The 21,121-nt window shown below is 42.2% G+C and overlaps 2 protein-coding genes across 3 annotated transcripts; one reads left to right on the top strand and one right to left on the bottom strand.

Annotated features, from left to right (window-relative positions):
• Positions 1–8: 8 nt before the first annotated feature.
• Positions 9–18,383, bottom strand: bag6 (BCL2 associated athanogene 6). Of its 2 annotated transcripts, none has more exons than XM_041987130.1 (25): positions 18,247–18,383; positions 15,604–15,691; positions 15,393–15,510; positions 14,804–15,018; positions 14,045–14,107; positions 13,847–13,969; positions 13,562–13,758; positions 12,631–12,763; positions 10,052–10,252; positions 9,745–9,961; positions 9,452–9,502; positions 9,027–9,373; positions 7,944–8,016; positions 7,503–7,855; positions 7,092–7,356; positions 6,831–7,000; positions 6,653–6,706; positions 6,339–6,447; positions 6,050–6,174; positions 4,686–4,820; positions 4,442–4,498; positions 4,087–4,311; positions 3,136–3,243; positions 2,912–3,058; positions 9–1,300 (listed from the first exon to the last, which is right to left on the bottom strand). In XM_041987130.1, the coding sequence occupies exons 2-25, from the start codon at positions 15,682–15,684 to the stop codon at positions 1,205–1,207; spliced, it is 3,663 nt and encodes a 1,220-aa protein (XP_041843064.1). In that variant the 5' UTR covers positions 15,685–15,691; positions 18,247–18,383; the 3' UTR covers positions 9–1,204. The 2 variants fall into 2 exon arrangements, with proteins under 2 accessions (XP_041843064.1, XP_041843065.1); XM_041987131.1 differs by having other exon boundaries at positions 9,877–9,961.
• A 37-nt stretch (positions 18,384–18,420) lies between these two features.
• glrx3 (glutaredoxin 3) lies at positions 18,421–19,900 on the top strand. Its single transcript, XM_041987132.1, has one exon. The coding sequence runs from the start codon at positions 18,421–18,423 to the stop codon at positions 19,396–19,398; it is 978 nt and encodes a 325-aa protein (XP_041843066.1). The 3' UTR covers positions 19,399–19,900.
• The last annotated feature ends 1,221 nt before the right edge of the window (positions 19,901–21,121 follow it).

Raw genomic sequence — 21,121 nt, 5'->3', positions numbered from 1 at the left:
GTCGTGTATTTAAATGAAGTTTTTATTAGGCTTACTGTACATTCGGGTACCAACCAGCATCACATGAAAGTCTTCTGTGCTGGAACGCAGTGGGAGGAAGTAAAGATGTGCTGAGTGATACGGATTCATAGTGACAATGCTACTGGATCATAAGATTAAACGACTACAAAAAGACACATGAGAATAAAACTTCAGCTGAACTTTAATCTGCTGTTTCCTTTTTGTCTGCGGAGGTTGGATCAGAGTAAAAACAAAGTAATAAACACGTGTCAGGGAAGAAGTAAGTTAGCTGTACAGAAGAATAAAATGCTGCGAGGCTTTGATTTGGTTCTTGGGATTTATTATGAGTTTTACTTATCATTGGCTGCAAAGCACACCTATAATATTATATTAAGCACAAGAAATGTGTCATGGTTACATTCTTCTATTGTTGTCTGTGAACTTAATACAGGACTGAATTTAGGTTTACGCTCATTTACTTACTTTGGTTTAAGTCCTTGAACATGAGTTAATAGTGGATATGACCATATTCTGTTATATTTGACACATAATAAACTTAAATCTGTTGCATTTGGGGGGAGTGTTTTCTCTGCACATCTTACCATTATTCTGCATTTGCTCTTTTAACTGATGCACTGCATGTTGTGTTCAGCCACAACAGGGCGCTAAGACCTTGTTAATTTAGAAATTGTTCATGAGCAGCCACATCATCTTACTGTACAGAATTTAGACGCTTCCCTCTGTGCTTACTATGATCAGCAGTAACACTGCCACAATTTAAAACCAAGATGACACAAGTGAACTAATTATTTTGAAGATTCACAGCTTAAATATACTTCTCTCTCTGTTACTTCACCATCAGAATTCCTCGAATAAATAGACAAACCTGCAACTTATGATGTCATTAATCCCAATTTGGATCTACTGACAATCTGGTTCTCACTGGAAGTCAACATTTTAGGTTCTGACCCTTTAACTTTTCTTTCCTCCATTTCCATATGAGAACCAGGGTGGTTTTGTTGGTTGAAAAGCCCCAAAGTGTCTCTACAAGCAGCACTCTGACAGACCCAGCAGCAGTTATGACAGTTAGTGGAGAGCAGTTTACAGAGGGAAGCAAGCTGCACCTGCTGACTGGGAGTCAAATAAAGATCCAAAAGTAAATGCAGACGAAGGAGCAAATGGCTTAAATGCTGCCTGAACGTGACTACGAGTCTGATGAGAAAGCTCTGTGAGAGTTGGGGAACTGCTGTGGGTTGAAATCCGGGTCTTCCCTCACCCTCTTCTTGATGTCTGCCTTTACCTGAGAAGAAGATGGTTGTTATGATCAGCACGATGGATGCTTTACATCACTTCTCAAACTGTTCAGTAGTTAACCATTACACTCCTGAAATATCTTCTTCTAAATTACACTTGCTCCATCAATGTACACCGCAGCTCCAGGTCCTACAGGAGCTCTTCTTCTATGGTGCTTAAGGAGGTTATTTTAAATTATTTATAGCATATTTATAGAAAATATGAACCACAGTTTCATTATTAACTCACACACAGAACATATTCAGGTTGAAGTTGTTCAAAAGTTTCACAGATATTAAATTAATGTCTCAACCATGTAAAAGAATTTTAGCGATGTTATAGTTTAATAATTAACCCAACAGCGCCCCCTGCTGTTGGAAACAGGTACCTGGAGCGGCCTTGTTAGTGTGGTATGATTGTAGGAGTATTAGACTCATTTAGACACAAAATATTTAAACCCCATAGTTTTAAACTTTTTCATTAAAAATAGATGAAGGTTATAACGTATAGTTAGATAATGTGCTGCAGGTGTGTTTTAGTCTTTAGCGTGAGGCATTCGGATAAATAAAAAAAAAACTACTGACTTGTTTAAGACATTGAAAATTGAAACTGAAGCAAAACAAAAAGAAAGTTGATTTTTATAGCAGCTGCAGATTTGTCTGAGGAGACTGAAAGGTCTGCTGTAGCGTTTATCATCGTTAAATATTAGTTTATTTTAGCCTTCTGTTACGTTTGTTTCTCTGAAACAGCAATGATCCCGGGCGAGTTTGACTCTGGGCATGTTTAGTTATCCAGTAGTCAGAAACAAAAGAAATCCCAATAAACATTGTTTATGTCTTAACTCAATAACTAACCATTTCCACCTCTTTACCTCTGTAGTTAAAGGAGGATGATTCAGTCATTTTTCATATAAATTACACTGAGTCAGGACACGGAACTGCCATTAGTATTATTGTGTATACATTTACATTTGTATATATCTGATTTTTTATGTTAACGCTTTGTTATCTTTGTCCGTTCCTTTGACTGTAAATAAAAAGTAGCACTCTGGCTAATTCTGGTACATTTACAGTAAAGTTTATTAATGTAAAATCTCCCTGCAAAAAATTAGCCAATAATTTAAAAAAATGCATGCAAAACATTTTTAAAACGTGCATTTGAATGACCTCCATATAAAATATAATTATTTTTATTTTATATTGACCACATTGTTATCTTTAAATTGAGCTGAAACGCTGGCTTGATGTCCTGAGGGAACCCACGCTGTGTTTATAATGTTTCCTGATCTGTATTTGGGGTTAAAGACTTCCTTATTTTACCAAGAATATGAGGAATTTGACTCATAAACTCAGAATTAAACTCAATAATAATAATAATAATAATAATAATAATAATAATGGATTAAGTTTATACAGCCCTTTTCACAGCACTCTAGATTAAATCCATTATTCACTCACTCCATATCAACTGTTCTTTATTAAATGACCCTAAAGACCAGAATCTTTCTCACTGTTAGCTTTTAACATAACGTCTGGGAGTAAATTCACAAAAGCATGAATTTAAAATGTGTCCATGAAGAGCCTGAAGGACATGCGGTTCTTGTGTAAGAAGCAGGTACCTGCTCAGAGTAAGCTTCCTTCACCTCCTGGGTGTCCAGGTCGCTCTGCAGCTGCTCAGCGGAGGTGATGGGCTTCACTGCCGCCGTCCTGGCTGCTTGACTGACGGCGTCAGAGAGGGAGAGGAGGCTCCCGCTGCCCTGTCCGGTCTGAAAACACACATTCACACTGCTTTAAAGGAGCCGACGGGACAGCTGCATCAAACAGGATCCGGATGATCTGTTACCTTCCTGCGTTTGGCTGGCATGCCGTGCAGGTAGGCGTCTGACAGCGGAGGCTGAGCTTTCATCTTCCTCTGCGTCATCATGTCACATCTGATGATGGGAACCCATTCCTACATCACAAACAAACAAACGGGGTCTTTTATAGCTTCAGTATCTGAGCTTTGACTTAAAACCAGTTGCTGTTGGTCCAGAACAAAGAACTGCAGAGGATGGAGTCTTTAGGCGGGGTGTTAGACCCTAACCAGACCAACTAAAATGATGCGTCCGCCATTTTTGAAAATCCAGAGCCTGACTAAGTTTGAAAGTTTTTTATTCTTCTATCTCGAATTAAACAGAGCTGCAACGTTAAGCTCAGAGTTCCTGTCATTTTCCTGCCGTTCGGTGTTTTTTAAAAACAACGTGCTGCTTACAGCTGCACTCAAACTGCAGCTTTGTTAGTAACTAGTTAACTGGTGTTTAAGGATCCTGTTTAAAACTGTGTCCTTAACCATTTTAAACAACAGCTGAAGCATCGTTTGCAGGGACAGTGTCTTTCACGGTGAAGACGTCCTGCTTGTTGGGTCTTAAAATACCTAAAACATGCTTCATTTCAGCTTGTTCTGGCTGCTGTTCAACTAAATGCAACAAGAACATTGAACCTGGCTTCATTCAGGGTTCAGATTTTTTTTTTTTTTAAGAGTGTATTGCAAAGACCCAATTTACATATCTAAACATACAATCTCAGAAAACTTGCAATACAAAAACATAATAATCTTAATGTGAGGAATGAACCAGGAAGGTTTCATGGTGGTACCGGTTAGTTACAAGTTTATCCCTGTCTCGTCTTAATCAGCCGATCTTTAAATGAATCCTCTCTCTGCAACAGGATGTAACAGGACACTAAACATGGAGCCATTGAAGCTTTACAAAAGTGTGTGTGTGTGTGTGTGTGTGTGTGGGTGGGGCGGGCTTACAGGTGGAACAGCTGCAGCCCAGGTTTCTGACTCTCCAGCAGACTCCTCACTGCCTCCCTCAGCTCCAGCTGCAGCCATGTCGCCACCTAACGGTGCAGCTCCACCTGAAGCTCCCAGGTCTCCAGGCAACGCCCTCGTCTCCCGTGACAACACCGCAGTGTCGCGGGACACCGACATGGCCTCCTCTGCTGTGGTGGCGGCGGCCGGTGAGAGGGTGTCCCCGATCTTAGGAGGGAGAACAGAAAGGTGAGGGAGGACCTGAACATGTCCAAACTGGGTTCATCTGAAGACAGAACACGAACACGAACACACACACACACACACACACACACACACACACACACGTCTCGCTTACCGTGGCACTTTGTGCTCGTTCAGGCTCTTGTGTGCCGGTCGCAGAAGACTGATCTCCCTGAGAAAGAGCAGCATCCAATATTTATTAGCCATTTCAGACGCAGCGTTCAGCGTAACAGGAGATGTAACAGCCATCAGATAAGAGGGACTGCATCCTCAGCAGGTTACATACATGCATGTGCACCTAAAACCTGGACATTTGTGTGTGAGCACCTCAGCCTAAATGTTGGGTCAGGGCCGGTTACCTGTGTGTGAACGATATAGTTCTGGATCTGCTCCTGTGGGATGGGGATGTGCTCCAGAATGACCTGCAGCCTCATCGTCATCATGCTGGTCATCCAGTTCACCAGACTGGGGCTGATGTCGCTGGACATCCTCCGCTGGAGCCGCAAAAGAAAATCAGGGCTTTACCACACAGATCCAACTTCTGCTTCCTCTTTACTTCATGGTGTCCGTTTTACTCCCAGACTTACGCTGGGTTTTAAGTTCCACCTCACCAAACGCTATCAGAGCGGCGGCGTCTCCCTCTAGCTTCAAGAATATTACACACGTCTCACACCTAAACACATCTGTAGCTGGACGACTAATACGCAGAAAACACTGAATGTTTTACACACATTCAGCGTTTTAATCACCAAAGTTTCTTAATGCACCAAATCTCAAATGTTTTTCCTCACTTAAACAGTGAAGTAGTAAACAGTTCTACAACTTGCAGCATTTACTAAATCAAATAATAGTTCCTGTTTGCAATTTAACGTCTTCATTACGAGTCCCTCTGAACAGGGGGCAGGATGAGATACGTGCAGTCCAGAAGACACCAGAAGGCAGCAATGCTAACATGTAGCATAGCAACATGAGAAGGAGAAACTCAGCTAAAAGACTACCAAGCATTTTCATCCAAACTAAACAGAGTTCAAACCCCAAGCAGTAAGAAACTATGAGAACAGCACCTACTTTACAGCTTCTGCTAATTTCACACAAACAAGGAGTCACATGAAAGCAGAGACTCTGCTGGTTACAAAGATGTCTGTCTCATCACTGTGGGATAAAAACTCTGGGAGACTCTTGCAACTGTGCCATTTCTGAAGCACATCCAGGCAAATACTGGAAGTTGGTCCTTGGCCATTGTTACACACTGTTCCCTACTTAGCCACTCGGTATTAAGCCTCTTCCAGCGACTCTACGGTCAAATCTTGTGACTTGTTCTGGCGTAACTGGAGACTGACATGAAAGTGTGTATCGTGCAGTGCAACCGTGAAAAGAATGAGGATTTTTTGCGGCAGGGATGCATATTTCACTACAACACCTGTCCTCGCCGCAGTCCCTCCCAGCTACAGAGCAGATGTTCACGTCTGATCCGAACCCAGGCTGTTTCTGGCTGATCTGTCCTGGTTTACAGTCACATATTAAAGTTTAAAATGTTCATGTGCGAGATTTAAAAAAAAAAAACCATCCCTTCAGATTAGCTTTGCTGGTGAATGAAAACCTGCTTTTATTTCCTGTCCCTTCATCTGGCACCAACACCTACAGCTCACAGTATCTTTGCCCAACGATCCAAACTCTTGCATGGCGTGGAGCTTATTTCCTGCTAAAACAAACGTGTACTCACTATCCTGTGGTTGATAACAGCCGTTAGAGCTCTCTGGTCTCCTCTCAGACAGTGCAGGTTGAGGGCAAGACACTCAAACAACGCCTGGTTACACATCTGCAGCAACCTGGGCCCAAATGTGTCATCTGGATGAGAAGTTACAATTAGTGACATGATATCTTAAATTTACTTCAATAAAACAAGTTTTTACTTTTATATTCCCTCTTTATGGTTTTATAACTAAAGAAAATGTCGACCCCCCGTTTATGGCTGCAAACACAAGTAGCCGGAGGAGCTAACTAGAGTTTACCGGTGCAGCGCAGAATATGTGTGGCGATGTGAGTCAGCTGCTGTCTGAAGAAAGACATGTTGGTCTGAGTGATGTCAACGCCGTCCAACACGGTGACTGAAGACTCTCTCTGTTGGAGAAAAGAAGGCTTTTTACTGTCGTCTCACAGGCCTGAAGGTTAAACAGCCACTCAAAGTTTAGTTCAGGGTCCCAATTATCATTCCTCTCATACCTTTGCTAGATGAAGTAAACAGATTCTAATGTGACAATAGCCCATATTAGCACACACTATATGCTGTAATAATTTAAGCCAGCGATTTAACAGCAGGACTTACAAAGCTCTCTGTGATGTACTCCTCTAGTTCATGGACGAGGCTGTCGGCAGCAGCCTGTGGAGGAAAATGACAGCAAACTAAGAAACTACAAACGTCAACCTTTAAATTTAATATAGAGAACCAAAATCATCAATCACGTGACCAGGAAGTAACTTGAAGTAAGTTTGTTAGTACTGACAGCAATGTTCTGATCGGTGGGCTCTCTGCCGTTGAGGTAGTTCTGGGTGAAGAACTGGGTCAGCTGAGGCTGGATGCGGCCCAGAGGCTGGTGCTGGCCATGAAGCAGCATCACCAGGTCTGACATGGTGAACGTCTGGCACACCAACATCAGCAGCTCACCAAAGAACCCTGAGAACCAACCAGTCAGCAGAGGAAAATAAAACAACCTGCAGTGGGAGGAAATAAACATCCAATAAAATCCTCTGTGCTTCTAGCAGACCTGTGGGGTCCTCGGGGCTGATGAAGATGTTGGTTGCCTGAGAAAGCCTCTGCATGAACTGGGCGATGCTCTCTGTGTCGTTCTGAGCTTGGCCCAGAGAGCCCATCATGGTGCCCAGGACGCCGCGGACGATGCCGGTGAACAGCTCCGGGTTGAGGGACTCAGCCGCAGCTGCTGCGGGGTTGGGAGCTGGGTTGGGTCCTGCGGTAGGAGCTGGGGTGGTACCAGAGGGAGGTGGGGGTGGAGAGAAGACGGGCTGCGAGGCCTGAAAGTGAAAATGAGATCAGAGCTTCTGTTAATGTGACTAAAAATGGAAAAAACCTTCCAGATAAAACAAAACATGGATAAAAATCAGCCAATCCTGCGTCTTGCAGGAGATGACATCATCTCAGAGAACGTTCAAGCACTGACCTGCTGGATGAATTCGCTCATTCCGTGGAGGAAGGCAGGGACGCCGGACGTGGTGACAGTTATTGAGGGGGCCCCACTGGGGCCGGCATCAGCCCCGCCAGCTACCCCCAGGAGGGAACCCAGGAGCTGGCCCAGGTCTGGAGGCATCTCCTGGGGCTCGCTGGTGTTGGTCTCACCCTGGTTCTGGGTGGAAGTAGTGTTTGCAGTCGGAGGTGGTATTGGACCCGAAGCAGAAAAGGAAAAGGAAGAAGAGGAGGAAGAGGAGGAGGAGGAGGAGGTCTGAGAGGAAAAGGAGGAAGGGGTGGCTGTGGAAGTGAACGTGGACGAGGAAGTAGATGTCACCGTTTGACCAGCTGCATTAAAATAAGGGAAAATAAAAATTTAGTATCATCATTGATAAACTTTGGTCCATATCTAAATTTAACTTCTGGGAAAACTTACGCATTTGTACTGGCAGCAGAAGTTGTCCAACCAGCCCGCTGATCATCTGGTTGAGAGCAGCAGGGTTGAAAGCCTGAGAGAAATATGAGGATCATGTATGTTAAAAAAAAAACAACAGAAAGGTACGAACAAAGAAAGTTTCACTGTCTCATGAGCCACGGAGGACATTTATAAAATAACTCCAGCAATAAAATAAAAATCAAGTGGAACAACAATAACATTTAACAGACTATTTAAAGAAAACACCCTAAACAAATCCAGAACGAAAACATGATGCAGACTCGGTGTGGCGGTGTGTGCGTGGTCTGGGTGTGAGTGTGTGGAAAAAAAGGGTGTGATCAGGCGTGGATTCTTGAACTTTATTGTTTTGTACTTGTGTGTGTGAAGGTTTGTGGGTTTTTTTTTTTAATATATTTTCAAAAATAGTTTTTAATTGCGTGTTTATTTTATATTAAGCTGAATATTATAAAATTAGAAACATTATAAAGTGTTTTTTATTAAGACCTCACCTATCATGGACACTTTTACTCCAACTTTCAAACCAGAGTTTTATTCCCTTTATTTCTGTTTTACTGTTGTTTAGTCTCAGTGCTACAATATTTTCTCCCTCTTATTTGTACAGCACTTTCGTCACTTATGTTGTTTTTATTGTGCTTATAAATAAAGCTGACTTGACTTGAAATGTCTTTATTTTGTTGGAGGAACTATGAATTACTTGTTAATGCACGAATGCATGGATTGTTTTTAATCTACATGGACATACTTTAGTACAATACATTGAAAATGTACTTTTACTTTTAAAATATAAACATAAAAATAATAAAATGGATGAAGCCTCAACAAGCCTTGTTTTCTTTGTTATTGATCATGAAGTTTAATTTTATTTGTTGCAATCTCCTGGTTTTTTTTTTTTCTTTTTTTTTTTTTTTTAACTTTTTAATTTTTTTTTATCGTGTTAGAAAACTAAATGTAAATAAATAAATAAATAAATAGATATCTTGTCTTTAGCTTTTTAAGTTTAAAACATCATTAAGCTTGAAAACAAAGTTAAAGAAAAAATATTTTGGTGAGCCGTCCTCCCACCTGTCCTGGCTGCTGGCCTGGCATGGCCGCCCTCACATTGATGGTGGTTCCTCGGGTCCCGAAGGCCATAGGCGGCATGTTGGTTGCAAAGCGGGGTCTGGTGAACACAACCCTGGCCTGCGGCTGGGGGCTGCTCTGGGAAGGAGGAGGGGGAGCGGTAGGGGTGGTGGTGGGTGTGTTAGGACCTGTCGTAGTAGTTGAAGAGTTTGGTGTGGAGCTGTAACCAGGAGGGGTGGGCTGGGGTGGGACTGGTTGACCAGTAGCAGCGGCGGCGCTGGTAGCTACAGCAGCTGCATACTGGCTGATCTGCTGCATGACATTTCGCATAAAGTCAGGAGGGAGGGCACCTGGGAGGAGGAAGGGACAACGGTCAGGTTTAAAGTATGTATTTTAAATAAAAATAATGTCACCTGGGAAGAGCTCACCTGGCTGTCCAGGTATTTGCTGACCACCTGCTGCAGAGTTTGCACCCGGCCCTGCAAACACACACACACACAAAATAAAAACAGTCCTACAAAAACAGTCAGCATATTATTAACCACAGAAACATCAGAGCCATCATTAAACAAACATCCTGGTTGGAAATCAGATTAGAGCCACTCCTCTACTCCGTCAGGTACGTCTGGAAGCAGTGATGGAGTAACACGACTCCAACGGACTGCCTCTGAGTAACGTCACACACACGCATTCAATCAGTGGCGGGTAGGGGACAACACACCGTCCGTGTTCATCTGCATCATGACCACCGGGACTGCCTGGTGGCTGATCCTGATGACCCGGGGGCCAGCCTGTCCCTGTCCAGCCTGCTGATTGGACGGGGTAGTCTGTGAGGGGGAGGTCTGTCCCTGACCTGCCTGCTCTGACTGGCTGGCCGACTGGGTGGGCGGAGCTTGTCCCTCAGTGCTGTTAACAGTCACTGTGGCACCCAGGTTCATCTGTGGGTGGAGATGTGAGGAGTGAGTGTAGTTACACGATGAGGACGCTACATCAACAGCTTCCAGCTCAACGCTGCTGCTGTCACATACTTGCACTGGGATGTGGTGATGCACAGCTCCAGGAAGGTTGACCGGGCTGGCGTAGTGGGAGAAAGGCCGGACCACGTGAAGGTGGCGGGGCACGGGGCTCATAAGGTTCAGTCGCAGGTCACTCAGGGCTACGAGGGCGTTGCCAAGGAGACGGAGACACTCGCACATCTGGACAAGAGTTCGCTGGTCCTCCTCTCTCTCCTACACAGGAAAAATACAACATTTAGTCTACGTTAAACATCCAATTTCCACCAAGACCGTACTGCATGAAAAGTGCTCTACAAATAAAGTTTGATTGATTTTACTATAACCTCACATTACATGTACGTAAATACTCTGAAATATGATCTCACCAACTTCTGGGATAAAAGAATTCGGACTTTTTCATGCAAAGGAAAAACATGGAGTCCTTCAGATGGCTGCAGGAGAAGCTTTTATCATTTTTACTTTAGTTTCAATTTAGCTTAACAGCTTTCTGCTGAATATACACAAAAATACAGAATTATGTTGGTGGTAAATTGTAAAAAAAAAATAATACTGAACTAGGTCGAACAGTATTTTCTTATTTTGCATTTTGGTCCTGGACCTCTCTCCATGTATGTAATGTAATGGTAATGTAGCCTCTCTAAAGGACTTCAATTTCAACTGATTAAATTTGGGTTGTCATTTATTGCAGGCTGTCAGTTTTTATGCACTTTGAATGTGGGGAAAATAACCCGCATATGTTCATACATGGGAAAAATGATAAACTGGGAGTTTGTGTTGGTGTTCACACAGTCATGTTCTCTAGTAAGCTGCTTCATCCCTGCACCTCCTCATCACAACTTTCCCACTTAGGCCTGTCGCGATAAGCAATAAGTCAATTAATTGAACGATAAGAAAATAAGAGCACGATAAGTTTGCCGGCCGCGATAATTTTTATTAGTCCCCCCTTTACCATAAACTGTGTATGACAATAGGTTTCACTATGGCGTATTTCGACTCAACGCTCTGGTTTGTTGCGGAGTGATCTCTCTGGTGTCATACTTGACTGCAGCATGTTGCAGCACGAGCCGGTAAGCCGCATTTGTTTTGCAGGGCTGCCAACACGCAATGGCCGTGAGACTTGCGCATTTAAGTGGCTTCTCACGCTCTCGCGCTAAACCTCCGATTCTCATGCTGAAATATGTAAATAAGTCGAATGGAGAAATAATAGATGCAAGCACCTCCTCTTTTATCATTTCGCTGCTCCCCACATGTAAGCAGAACACACACATCTAGCTTACGACGTCAGTACAAAGCCCCCACTTCCTGGTCTACCGTAATAACCCCTGTAATCCGCAGGCACATTACGCAAATAGAGTCAGCCTATATACTAGTGTTGTGCGATGTGTCTAACTTTGTGTGTGCGATCCAGCAGCTCAGTGCGCGTGAGAGTGAGCGTGAGCGCAGAGGGAGGAGAAGAAGAGCTTATGAGGAACGAGAGTAGCAGAAGAAGAAAAGGTGTGAAGAGAAGAGACGGAGCGGTTAGGCAGAACAGTCAGGAAAAACAATAACGGTGCGTTATAATAAAGCCGTTTCTCAGCACAACCGCTGTTTCCTTTTTTTTATGGTGCTCCACGCCGTGAGCGGCGAGAGAAGAGAGTAATTGGGAGTTAACCCCGAAGCCAACTCCACTTCGGCCCTGGAGAGGACGGATCTCCCCCGTGTCCTCCGACTACTATCGGCGGATAAGAAGCGGGAATGGTTAACACTAGCGTATTTGACAAAATACACATTAAGAGCAATGCCGGCTAATCGAGAGGTTTGGGAGGATTCCCAGTGGGCTGCATTACTTTTGGGCCGGCGTCCCGGCTTATGTGAAAAAGGCGCTTTTATTTATTTAGTTTATTGATCTTTGAAAATGTGTACTTGCATTATTATTATTATATTAGTTGAGAATGGTCTCAAAATGACACATTAGCGCTTTGCGCAATATTATCGTTTATCGCGATAATTTCTGAGAAAATTTATCGTACAGCTAAATTTGTTATCGTGACAGGCCTATTCCCACTCATACGAATGTTAACAAAAGCTGATAATGAGCTTACATCCGGTACAGTAAAGTCTAACGCTAAGAAGCAGCATCAGCGTGGCTGACGCGCCCGCATGAATGTTTGTTGTGATAATTTCTCCATCAAACGTCACATGAGCTCAGCTCAGGTAAGACACTGTTGTTGGTTGCTCTGTACATGATGGGTTGCCACCAGGTGACGCCCAAAGACAGAGGGACCTTTAAAATACGCAGGGTTCAAATTCACTTTCAACAATCTTCATCTAATAAATAAAAAGAAAAATAACAACCAACAACCACAACAGACCCTTGTGGAGCATTTTAGACGCAGCGAGAAGAATTATTTTGGCAGTAAATTTATCTGTAAACCTGTTGACTAAATGTAGAAGACAGACCTGGATTACATGATAATCACACTGACTTCACGCTTTACTTCCTGAAAAACAGACAAGTCAACAGTTTCCTGGCCTGATGCTATAAAAAGCAGCAGCATCAGACTCATACTGACAATCATGTGTTAGTAATTGTTTAGTGCTGTGACTCCTACTGTGTTATTGTTGTATTCTGCAGTGGTGGCCGTCTCCAGAATGGTGTGAGCTCTCTGGATGAACGGCTGCAGTCTCTCCTCAACTCTCCGCAGCTCAGACAACATCTCTGCCAGCTCAGCTGGGCTGGGATGACTGCGTTAGCAAAGAAAGATGGACGGGAGCAGATTAAAAAAGCAAAAGACACAAAACACTGACAGAGATATACACCTGCACCATAATATCTTGTAATAATGTGTTTAAACCATGTAAAAAAACAGAAATATACAGCCAATGACAGAATGAAAACATGAATTTACACTGGTTTTGGGAGAGTCTTTGGTGTACTGCCTCCAGTAAATCTGGAGCTTCTTAAGCTTTATTTCAAACACTGAAGCTAATCAATACGTTGCTGTGAAACGAGTCAGACAGGAAACAGATTTTAGCTAACTTAAACGAGGCGAATTAAAAAGGATCTACTGTAAATGTGTCTTATATAGACACGACATTTGAACTGATTACTCTGCCTGTCTGATGGGGACTGAAACCGCCTTCTTTAAGTCAACTTATTGGTAAACTGATCAGTATTTAAATGCTAAGCTGCATTAATGTGTCAAAAGTCTGTGGTGGATTTAAAAAAGAAGCAGGCAGACTTGAGTTAATCTAACTGGTTGAAGCAAATATAAGACAGAAGATGGACATTTGGTCCATCCAAATAATCGTTCCCTTTTAACCAGACTCTCAGATGGTTCTGTGTAACAAACCATCGGGTTTATCGAGTTAGCATTCGTGGGTGGATGCCTGGCGTACTGGTGCTTCTGTTTACTTCTACCATCTTGGAGCATTGTGACCTCAGTAAACAGCAGCTAGCACACTGACTACGAGACGTTTTGTTTAAAATGTTCTACGTGGCCTGAATAACAATCTACATCGCTGAACAGAAACTTGTCTCACTGGGGCCCAGGCTGTGGAGTCGGTCCCTCAGACGGAGCAGACGAGGAGGGGGGAGGCGGGGGAGTTGTTGGAGGTGGGGAGGTGTCCATGGGCTGAGCAGAGGGAGAGGGGGTGGAGGTGGTGGATGAAGATGAAGGAGGTGGGGGTGCCGCAGCTGAAGTCGTCTCCGTTTGGGTTGAAGAGTCACTCGTCCGACCCTGAAGACAGATCCAAGACATCAGAGAAATCCGTCACAGATCAAGGAGACACTTCACCGCCGGACTTATCCAGAGGTTGAGCTCTTACCTCCATCCTCTGGATGACATCGTTGATGTCTCTGAGCAGGTTCTCAGCTAACACCAGCCTCAGCCTCGGCTCACTCTGAACTGGCTGGTCCATATCGATGTGCACATTAACAGATCCGTTGCTCTGTAACAGCAGCAGTGACCATTAATGGGGTTTTATCATCTGATGCTGCGTACAGCTAGCAGGGATGGAACTTACCCCGGTGCTGGTTGACACCCTGGCATTTTCTCCCATACCTGACACCATCTGCTGGACCGACATCTAAATCAGAGGATAATCGCTCAGATTTAATGGACCGCTAGGAACCGAACTGATGTTTTTCTTGCTCTACATAAGCTATGATACTTGCTCAATAGTCCTTTCTGTTGTATCCAAGCTAGACATCTACAGATCACTGGGTAAACATGGCTGCATAGTTAGTCAAATTTAAATATCATAATTTTAAATGTCTTTAAATAACTGTACATGATCAGTCAATATTTCAAATGTTCTGCCAACAGAAAGCAAATCAGGAGCTTCTATGTGCAGCTGCAGATGTTTCTCAGAAAGCTGCAGCTTTGGGACAAGATCCAGAGTCTGGCTGTGAGGTTTCAGATGATGGCAGCTGCAGATACATCACTTGACCACACTCTCGACTCCACTGACATTCTGACAAATGTGATGAGATATAAATAAACATGATGTGAACAGCTGTGTTTATATGCTGGTGTAGTCCCTGTGTAAACAGATTTTTCTTTTATCAGCGTGTATGAAAACACTGAAATGTTCTGCTCTACAAACTTAATTCACATTAAAATGAGCAGTTTAAGATAAACATCCATGCTGCAGGCTGTGCAGGAGGGCTTGTGCTGTTTCCTGTTACAGAACAATGTTTTCATGATTTGGTTTGTATCATTTTTAAGCAAAAAAGATGGAGTAGTGCAATGCCCTGTAAATATATGTGGAACGCAGACCTACCTGTATCTGCTGGGGGTCCATGATGTTGACAGGGAGGTTGAATGTGCCGAGCATTACGTAGCTGTTGGCATTGCGATCATGTGGGGGTCCCTGTGATGTTCCCTGGGAGGACGAGGATGGCCCACTGTCAGCTGAAGTTCCTCCGGATCCTGAGCCAGGCTGGGAGGGTGGAGGAGGGGCCCGCTCCACAAGGTGGATAACCTTTCCACCCACATCTTCAACAACAGAAAAAAATATTTAGCTTACTGTTAATCTGAGCAGCGAAAACAATCAGAAAGTTGTTATAAATGATTAATACAGCTGCATGTTTATGTTTTCTCTCCTGGTTTACTGAATAATTCCTCACTGCAGCTTTACAATTTAGCAAAAGTTCATTTCCCCCAAAATAGCAGTCTACTGCGGTTATTATATGATATATATATGTATAACACAATTTAACATCTAATAAAAGCATTAAAAAGTACTTTTTTAAAACTTAGGATATTAAGATAAAAACCAAAAATAGAGGAAAGAGTGCAGAAACAAGTCTAAGGCGGAGTGGAAAGGGATGGGGATCCAGCCAATCTGAACAAATCCCTTCATGACGTACTGTAATCTGCCAGCGTCCTTTCATCCTGCAGAACTCTTCCCTGGTAGATCAGCCTCTGTTTATCCACAGGAATACCTACTGAAGGGGCAATGTGCTCCTTGAACTCTTTCACTGTCAGCTAAAAAATGGTTGAAAAGAGATGAGTCATGAAAATTTCACCAGAAAGGCTGACATCCAACATGAAAACATGAAAAAGAAACTTTGTGTTCACCCGAGCGCCAACAGAGTAGGTTCTGCTCTGGGAGTCCAGCGTTTTGACGGTGACCTCTATGTCTGAAGGTTGTTCTTCCATCGTGCTCCTGTAGCATAACATAAATCAGTTCTGGTGTTTATACCCTAAGCAATCATGGATACTTGTTTCCGAGTTTATAGACCCTAAAGAAATATATCAGATCAATTTCTTATAATAAACAGCACTCTAATAAGAATCTCTTAAATCAGTATTGTGACCGAGACTGAATGGGATAGTTTACACTTAAAGTTCACATTTATTTGTCAGTATTTTATTTAGGGCAAACTACTTAATGTAGACACAGTATCAGGGACATCTCTTTAAACATATATTTGATTAATTTTATACTCATCAGCTCCAATACGGCTTATGGGACACGATTCATGACTAGGGGACACAGAGATCATTCCTCGGCAGCCCCTAAACTCTGGAATGGTCTCCCTCTTTCTTTCTTTCATTTGATTATTGGTCTTATTTTAAGAACGGCAACAATCAAAAGAAGTTTATTTTCTCCACTGATCATAATATGATCCACCACCATTTGTGAATGTGGTTGGGAAGACTTAATGTCCGTAACTACTCTTTACAATGCCTGTATAAATGGCAGAGCAAACAAGGTTTGTAAACACTATTATGAGAAGAGTTTATTAATTCAAGCTTTTTCAGCAATAAAAAATACCATTATTTCAAATGCAACACATTTGGCAGCATTCCTGGCCTCTAAAAGGCTAAACTAAAAACTAAAACATTAAATGTCAGGAAAATGAGAAGAGCAAAACTGCAATTCCAGTTTCACATCCACATCAAAACCCGGTCTTTAATTATTCTCTCAGGGATTAGACAATTTAGACACCAAACCAGCACTTCCATTTAAACATGGTAGTCAGAAAGTTTATGCTAATTTAGTTGGCAACCATAACTCCACCCCAACCTCTAATATAAGCTTATATCTTTAATCTAAAACCAAGTTCCCACTAAAATATTTTAGCTCCATTTTCACATTGTAGAAAAATGTTGGAAGTTTGACAAATGTCGCAGACCTAAAGAAAATCTTGATATCAGAAATGATCAATCGCAACATGCAAACGCTTCAAAGACGAGATTCGAGTGGCTTGCAGCGATGAACCAGAATTGGAGTGAACATGTGACATTCTGAGGCAGTTGAGGAGTTGTTGAATGAGAACAGAGTGGAAATAATTGTAAAAACAAAACATCAAACAGGTAAATAAACATGACAAAGTAAACAGAGGGTTAAATGTTAAGCATGAGATACGTCCAACAAATATAACCACAACAAGCTCAAGTATTAGACAGAAACTTCCAGTTCTCTACAACAACCAGGTGAGCAAAACTCCAGGCACTACAAAACCCAAACCATGTCACCATTTAAAATAAAACAGAGGCTTGCTCCCATTATAAATGGGACCACTTCACAAAATCAGACTAAGTCTGGCAAAGTAAATAAATAAAATCTTGCAGAACAAGACACTCTAGTCTGCAGACACCGTCATGTAATAGAAGCCGTGGCACAGTGTTAACAAAACAATGATCTGCTGACACTAAAAGTCTTGTAGTTTGAACTTTCTATAAATCAGCAAAGCTGGTGCTATTTCAGCTCCAGTTTTCCTGCCAATGAGATTGTACAACGCCATAAAAAACCATGTGTGTCACAGTTACACTAGGTATGAACAAGCACAGAAACCGGAGTTTAACTGGCGAAGATGGATTGGTCTATGAAACCATTTACTTACTGAAATGCATTGAAAAGTTTACAGCTTCTATTAAAGTTGTACTTAAAATGTCCCTCTGTGTAAAAAAATGCACACTTGTCAAGTTTAAAGTTTAGATTTCATTACTTAAATGTTTATTTTTTTTGTTTCTACCCGTAACTCACAGTAATAAACTTTCCTTTGTGTTCCCCGTCGTGCATATCTTTTGTGTTAAACGACTTAACATTTGTTTTGTTTTTAAGGTAAATGTTTTACAAAGACTTATTACATTAGATATTGTTACTGATAGCTCTTATTACTGCTGGTAACAATTTGATGGCGCAGAATTTAACGCTGTTCTGCAATTTGTTTCTTGTTGCATCTGGACATAAATAACACAATCTTGACAAGCTCATCTTCGACTTGTTGTCTAATAAGAGTAATAATAGCCAAGTGTATTATTGATTTTTAACAAACCACTGGGTTACGATGATAGAAAGCAGCAGAGCTAGATTGCTTAAAATCATTAACTTCCACTGAACATCAGAGAAATGCGTAGTTATGTAGCGTGGTGTTTACTAGCTAACTTCACGTCAGCCCAAGTAGGTCACCGAAGTCGCATCCTACCAGACACCGGCACTTAATCCGTTCTTTAAATTTTTAAGTGCAACACTGAGCAAACACACCACAATAAACGCTGGTTTAACTGGTTTGTCAAACCCTGGTTTGTATTATTTAGCTTCAATTAAAATTGGGAAGTGAAGAGACGTTTTGAAACCAGGCTAACTTTGACTAGCTAACTAGCCAGAATGCTAGGCTAATGCTAAAGATAACTACGCTATAGAGTTAAATGAACATATATAAAAACGAGGGACATTTTGTTTATAGAAAAGTCGTGTTGTTTGACACTTACCTGAGTCACACTGTACTTTTAATTTATCCAGTGTATGCAGCTAGTTATTTTCATCGGATCGCTAACCACTTCCCAATGAACCTTAACGCTGGTACTTGCTAGAAGCTAGCTACCAGGCTATGCGGATATGACGTAACGGCAGCACCGGAACCGCCAAGCAGTGCAAAAGAAAAGATGGCGAATCTCGTGGAAGCAACAACCCAACAGCAATTCGAAGGATTTCTTGCCAAGGCTGGAAATAGCCTCACCGTAGTACATTTTCAGGCGACATGGGCTCCTCAGTGCGGTCAAATGAACGAAGTGATGGCCGAACTGGCCAAAGAGCACGCACACACCACGTTTATCAAGCTGGAGGCGGAAGCGGTACCGGAGGTATCAGAGAAGTATGAAATCTCTTCTGTTCCCACTTTCCTTTTCTTCAAGGGGATGGAGAAAGTGGACCGCTTGGACGGAGCGCACGCTCCGGAGTTGACCAAGAAGGTCCAGCGTTTGGCCGTTGCTGGGGGCCCCGATGGAGCTGCAGAAAGTAGCGCTACAGACCTGAACCAGCGGCTGAAGAAGCTGGTCAACGCGGCCCCCTGCATGCTGTTCATGAAGGGCGCCCCTCAGGAGCCCCGCTGCGGCTTCAGTCGACAAATAGTGGCGCTGCTGAAGGAGCACAACATCCAGTTCAGCAGCTTCGACATTCTGTCAGACGAGGAGGTCCGACAGGGCTTGAAGACCTACTCCAACTGGCCCACGTACCCTCAGCTGTATGTGAACGGGGAGTTGGTGGGAGGCCTGGACATTGTGAAGGAGCTGGCAGAGTCTGGAGAGCTGGAGAACACCTGCCCGAAAGCCATCACCTTAGAGCACCGCCTGAAGACCATCATCAACCAGAGCCCGGTCATGCTGTTCATGAAGGGCAACAAGGAGTCTGCAAAATGTGGCTTCAGCAGGCAAATACTGGAGGCCTTGAACGGCACCGGAGTGGATTACGATACCTTTGATATTCTGCAGGATGAAGAAGTGCGGCAGGGGCTCAAGTCTTACTCTAACTGGCCGACTTACCCCCAGCTCTATGTGAAAGGGGAGCTCATCGGTGGCTTGGACATAGTCAAGGAGCTGAAAGAGAGCGGAGAGCTGGTGTCAGTGCTGAAGGGGGAGTCATAGGTGGATTTACCAGTTAATTTCCAGAGGGAACAAGAAGGAACTGGCAGGCTTACATCAGCTGTTCAGTCACTAATGAAACCCTAGAAAGGGGCCAGGAAGTGAGATAAACAATAGACATGCCAGTTAATGAAATTGTTCCCATCTAACTAAACTATTGTAGCAGTTGGAAAAGTTTAACTTGAGAGAAGGTTTTGCTGAGTCATCATTAATACTTGTTTAAAAATGAAAGTGAAGCTTGATTCTGTTCAACCTGAAAATGAGTCAGCAAACAAAGACTGTTCTTCACATTTTCTCTTATTACAGCCTCACACTTCAGGTACATTTAGTAAACTTCTGCATACTCGTCTGCTTTCTCTTCACGCTGTCCTGTGCACGCATGTAACCTCTGGATTTAAGAGAAAACTGTCCTTTTGTTCAAAGAGCACTGGTTTAAACACTTGGAGCAAACTGTGTGGCACTTGTTATCCAGTAACAATGAAATTAAATGAGAAAAAGAACTAAAGATTTTTCCCTTTTTCTTGTATATGAACTCTATTATGTTTTAAATACACTGAATAAAAGACAAAAGCTGTTGAAATCACTTAATCTAAAGCAAAAGAAGACTGGCTGTTCAGAGTTCTTCAGCAGTGGTTTGACACCACCTTGTGGAAGCAAGTAAAGAAGATAAGCATAAGAAGATAATTCTAAAAGCCTAAATAAACATGCATATTATTTTCTTATTTGAGCAACAGTACAGTACATATAAATAAATCTGAATGTCTGAAAATATAACGTTTAAATGGAGTGAAAAATCAGAGTGTGCCAGTTTTTAATGTTTCTGGGACAAAAGTCTTAAAACTGAATAGATGCAAGTTAAAAATTATTGTCATAATCTCAACAGTTTAGAGGTTTTCACAGTTTATAAGCAAATATATGTAGCTATTAATTTATGTCAGAAAATGTTCATATTTTACATCATTTATAAGGTGGGTTTGTTCGAATAAATCCATCAGATTTAAAATTTGCAGCAATAGCTGCTGCTGGAAAAGAAGATTACTGTCCCATGAGATGAGAAAAACTCCGTCTACACAGTTTCTGATAGAAAAGTACAAACAGCGTTCTTCTCAAATATGCAAATGAGGCAAATTCAGTTTGTTCCAGCCTGGGCGTGCACGAGGCTACAGAGGTCTTTTAAAAACCATATTAACTCATTAACAAAATAAAAAAATGAGTAAAATCAAAATGTATCACCACAGATAAAATATTCTCATGTTTAGGGAGGATCTGTACGAATAAATCCATCAAGCTTGAGTGTTTATAAAGTAAAATAGCTGAAGAAATTTATGGCACTTAAAGTGAGAAAAATATCAACTGGAGAAAATCAATAAAAACAACTGAGTTTTATTTTTTAAATATGCAAATTAGGGATAATTTAATTTAATTTAATGCCGTTGTTCCCAGTCTGGGGGCCAATAATGACATGACATGCATGAGGTTTAGCCACATTTTATATCAAAGTCAAGGAAAAAAGAAAAATGTTAAGGAAAAGACTATAAAGTTTTTTTTTTATCTTGTTTCAGTGAAGCTGACGTGTTTATCAAATGACTCACAAATGTGGGAAAATCTACATTTCCAGCCCCAACTGCATGAAAAGTGTCACTTGTTCAAGCAGCGTTTTGTCATCTCTGAAAGAACGACACAGTAACATGGCTGGGTTGTTTAAGGTCGAGTTGCTCCCTGACTG

Source organism: Melanotaenia boesemani, chromosome 6, assembly GCF_017639745.1.
Source record: "Melanotaenia boesemani isolate fMelBoe1 chromosome 6, fMelBoe1.pri, whole genome shotgun sequence".
NCBI classification, from domain to species: Eukaryota; Metazoa; Chordata; class Actinopteri; order Atheriniformes; family Melanotaeniidae; genus Melanotaenia; species Melanotaenia boesemani.
Note: the sequence above shows the minus strand (reverse complement) of the source record. Positions and strands in the feature narration are given on the sequence as shown.

Coding starts and splice junctions, on each gene's coding strand:
- glrx3 (XM_041987132.1), top strand. CDS start 18,421: ATGGCGAATCTCGTGGAAGCAACAACCCAACAGCAATTCGAAGGATTT.
- bag6 (XM_041987130.1), bottom strand. CDS start 15,684: ATGGAAGAACAACCTTCAGACATAGAGGTCACCGTCAAAACGCTGGAC. Junction 6,175..6,338: donor ACATATTCTGCGCTGCACCG/GTAAACTCTAGT, acceptor CTTCTCATCCAG/ATGACACATTTGGGCCCAGG. Junction 3,244..4,086: donor GGGCTGCAGCTGTTCCACCT/GTAAGCCCGCCC, acceptor TTTGTGATGTAG/GAATGGGTTCCCATCATCAG.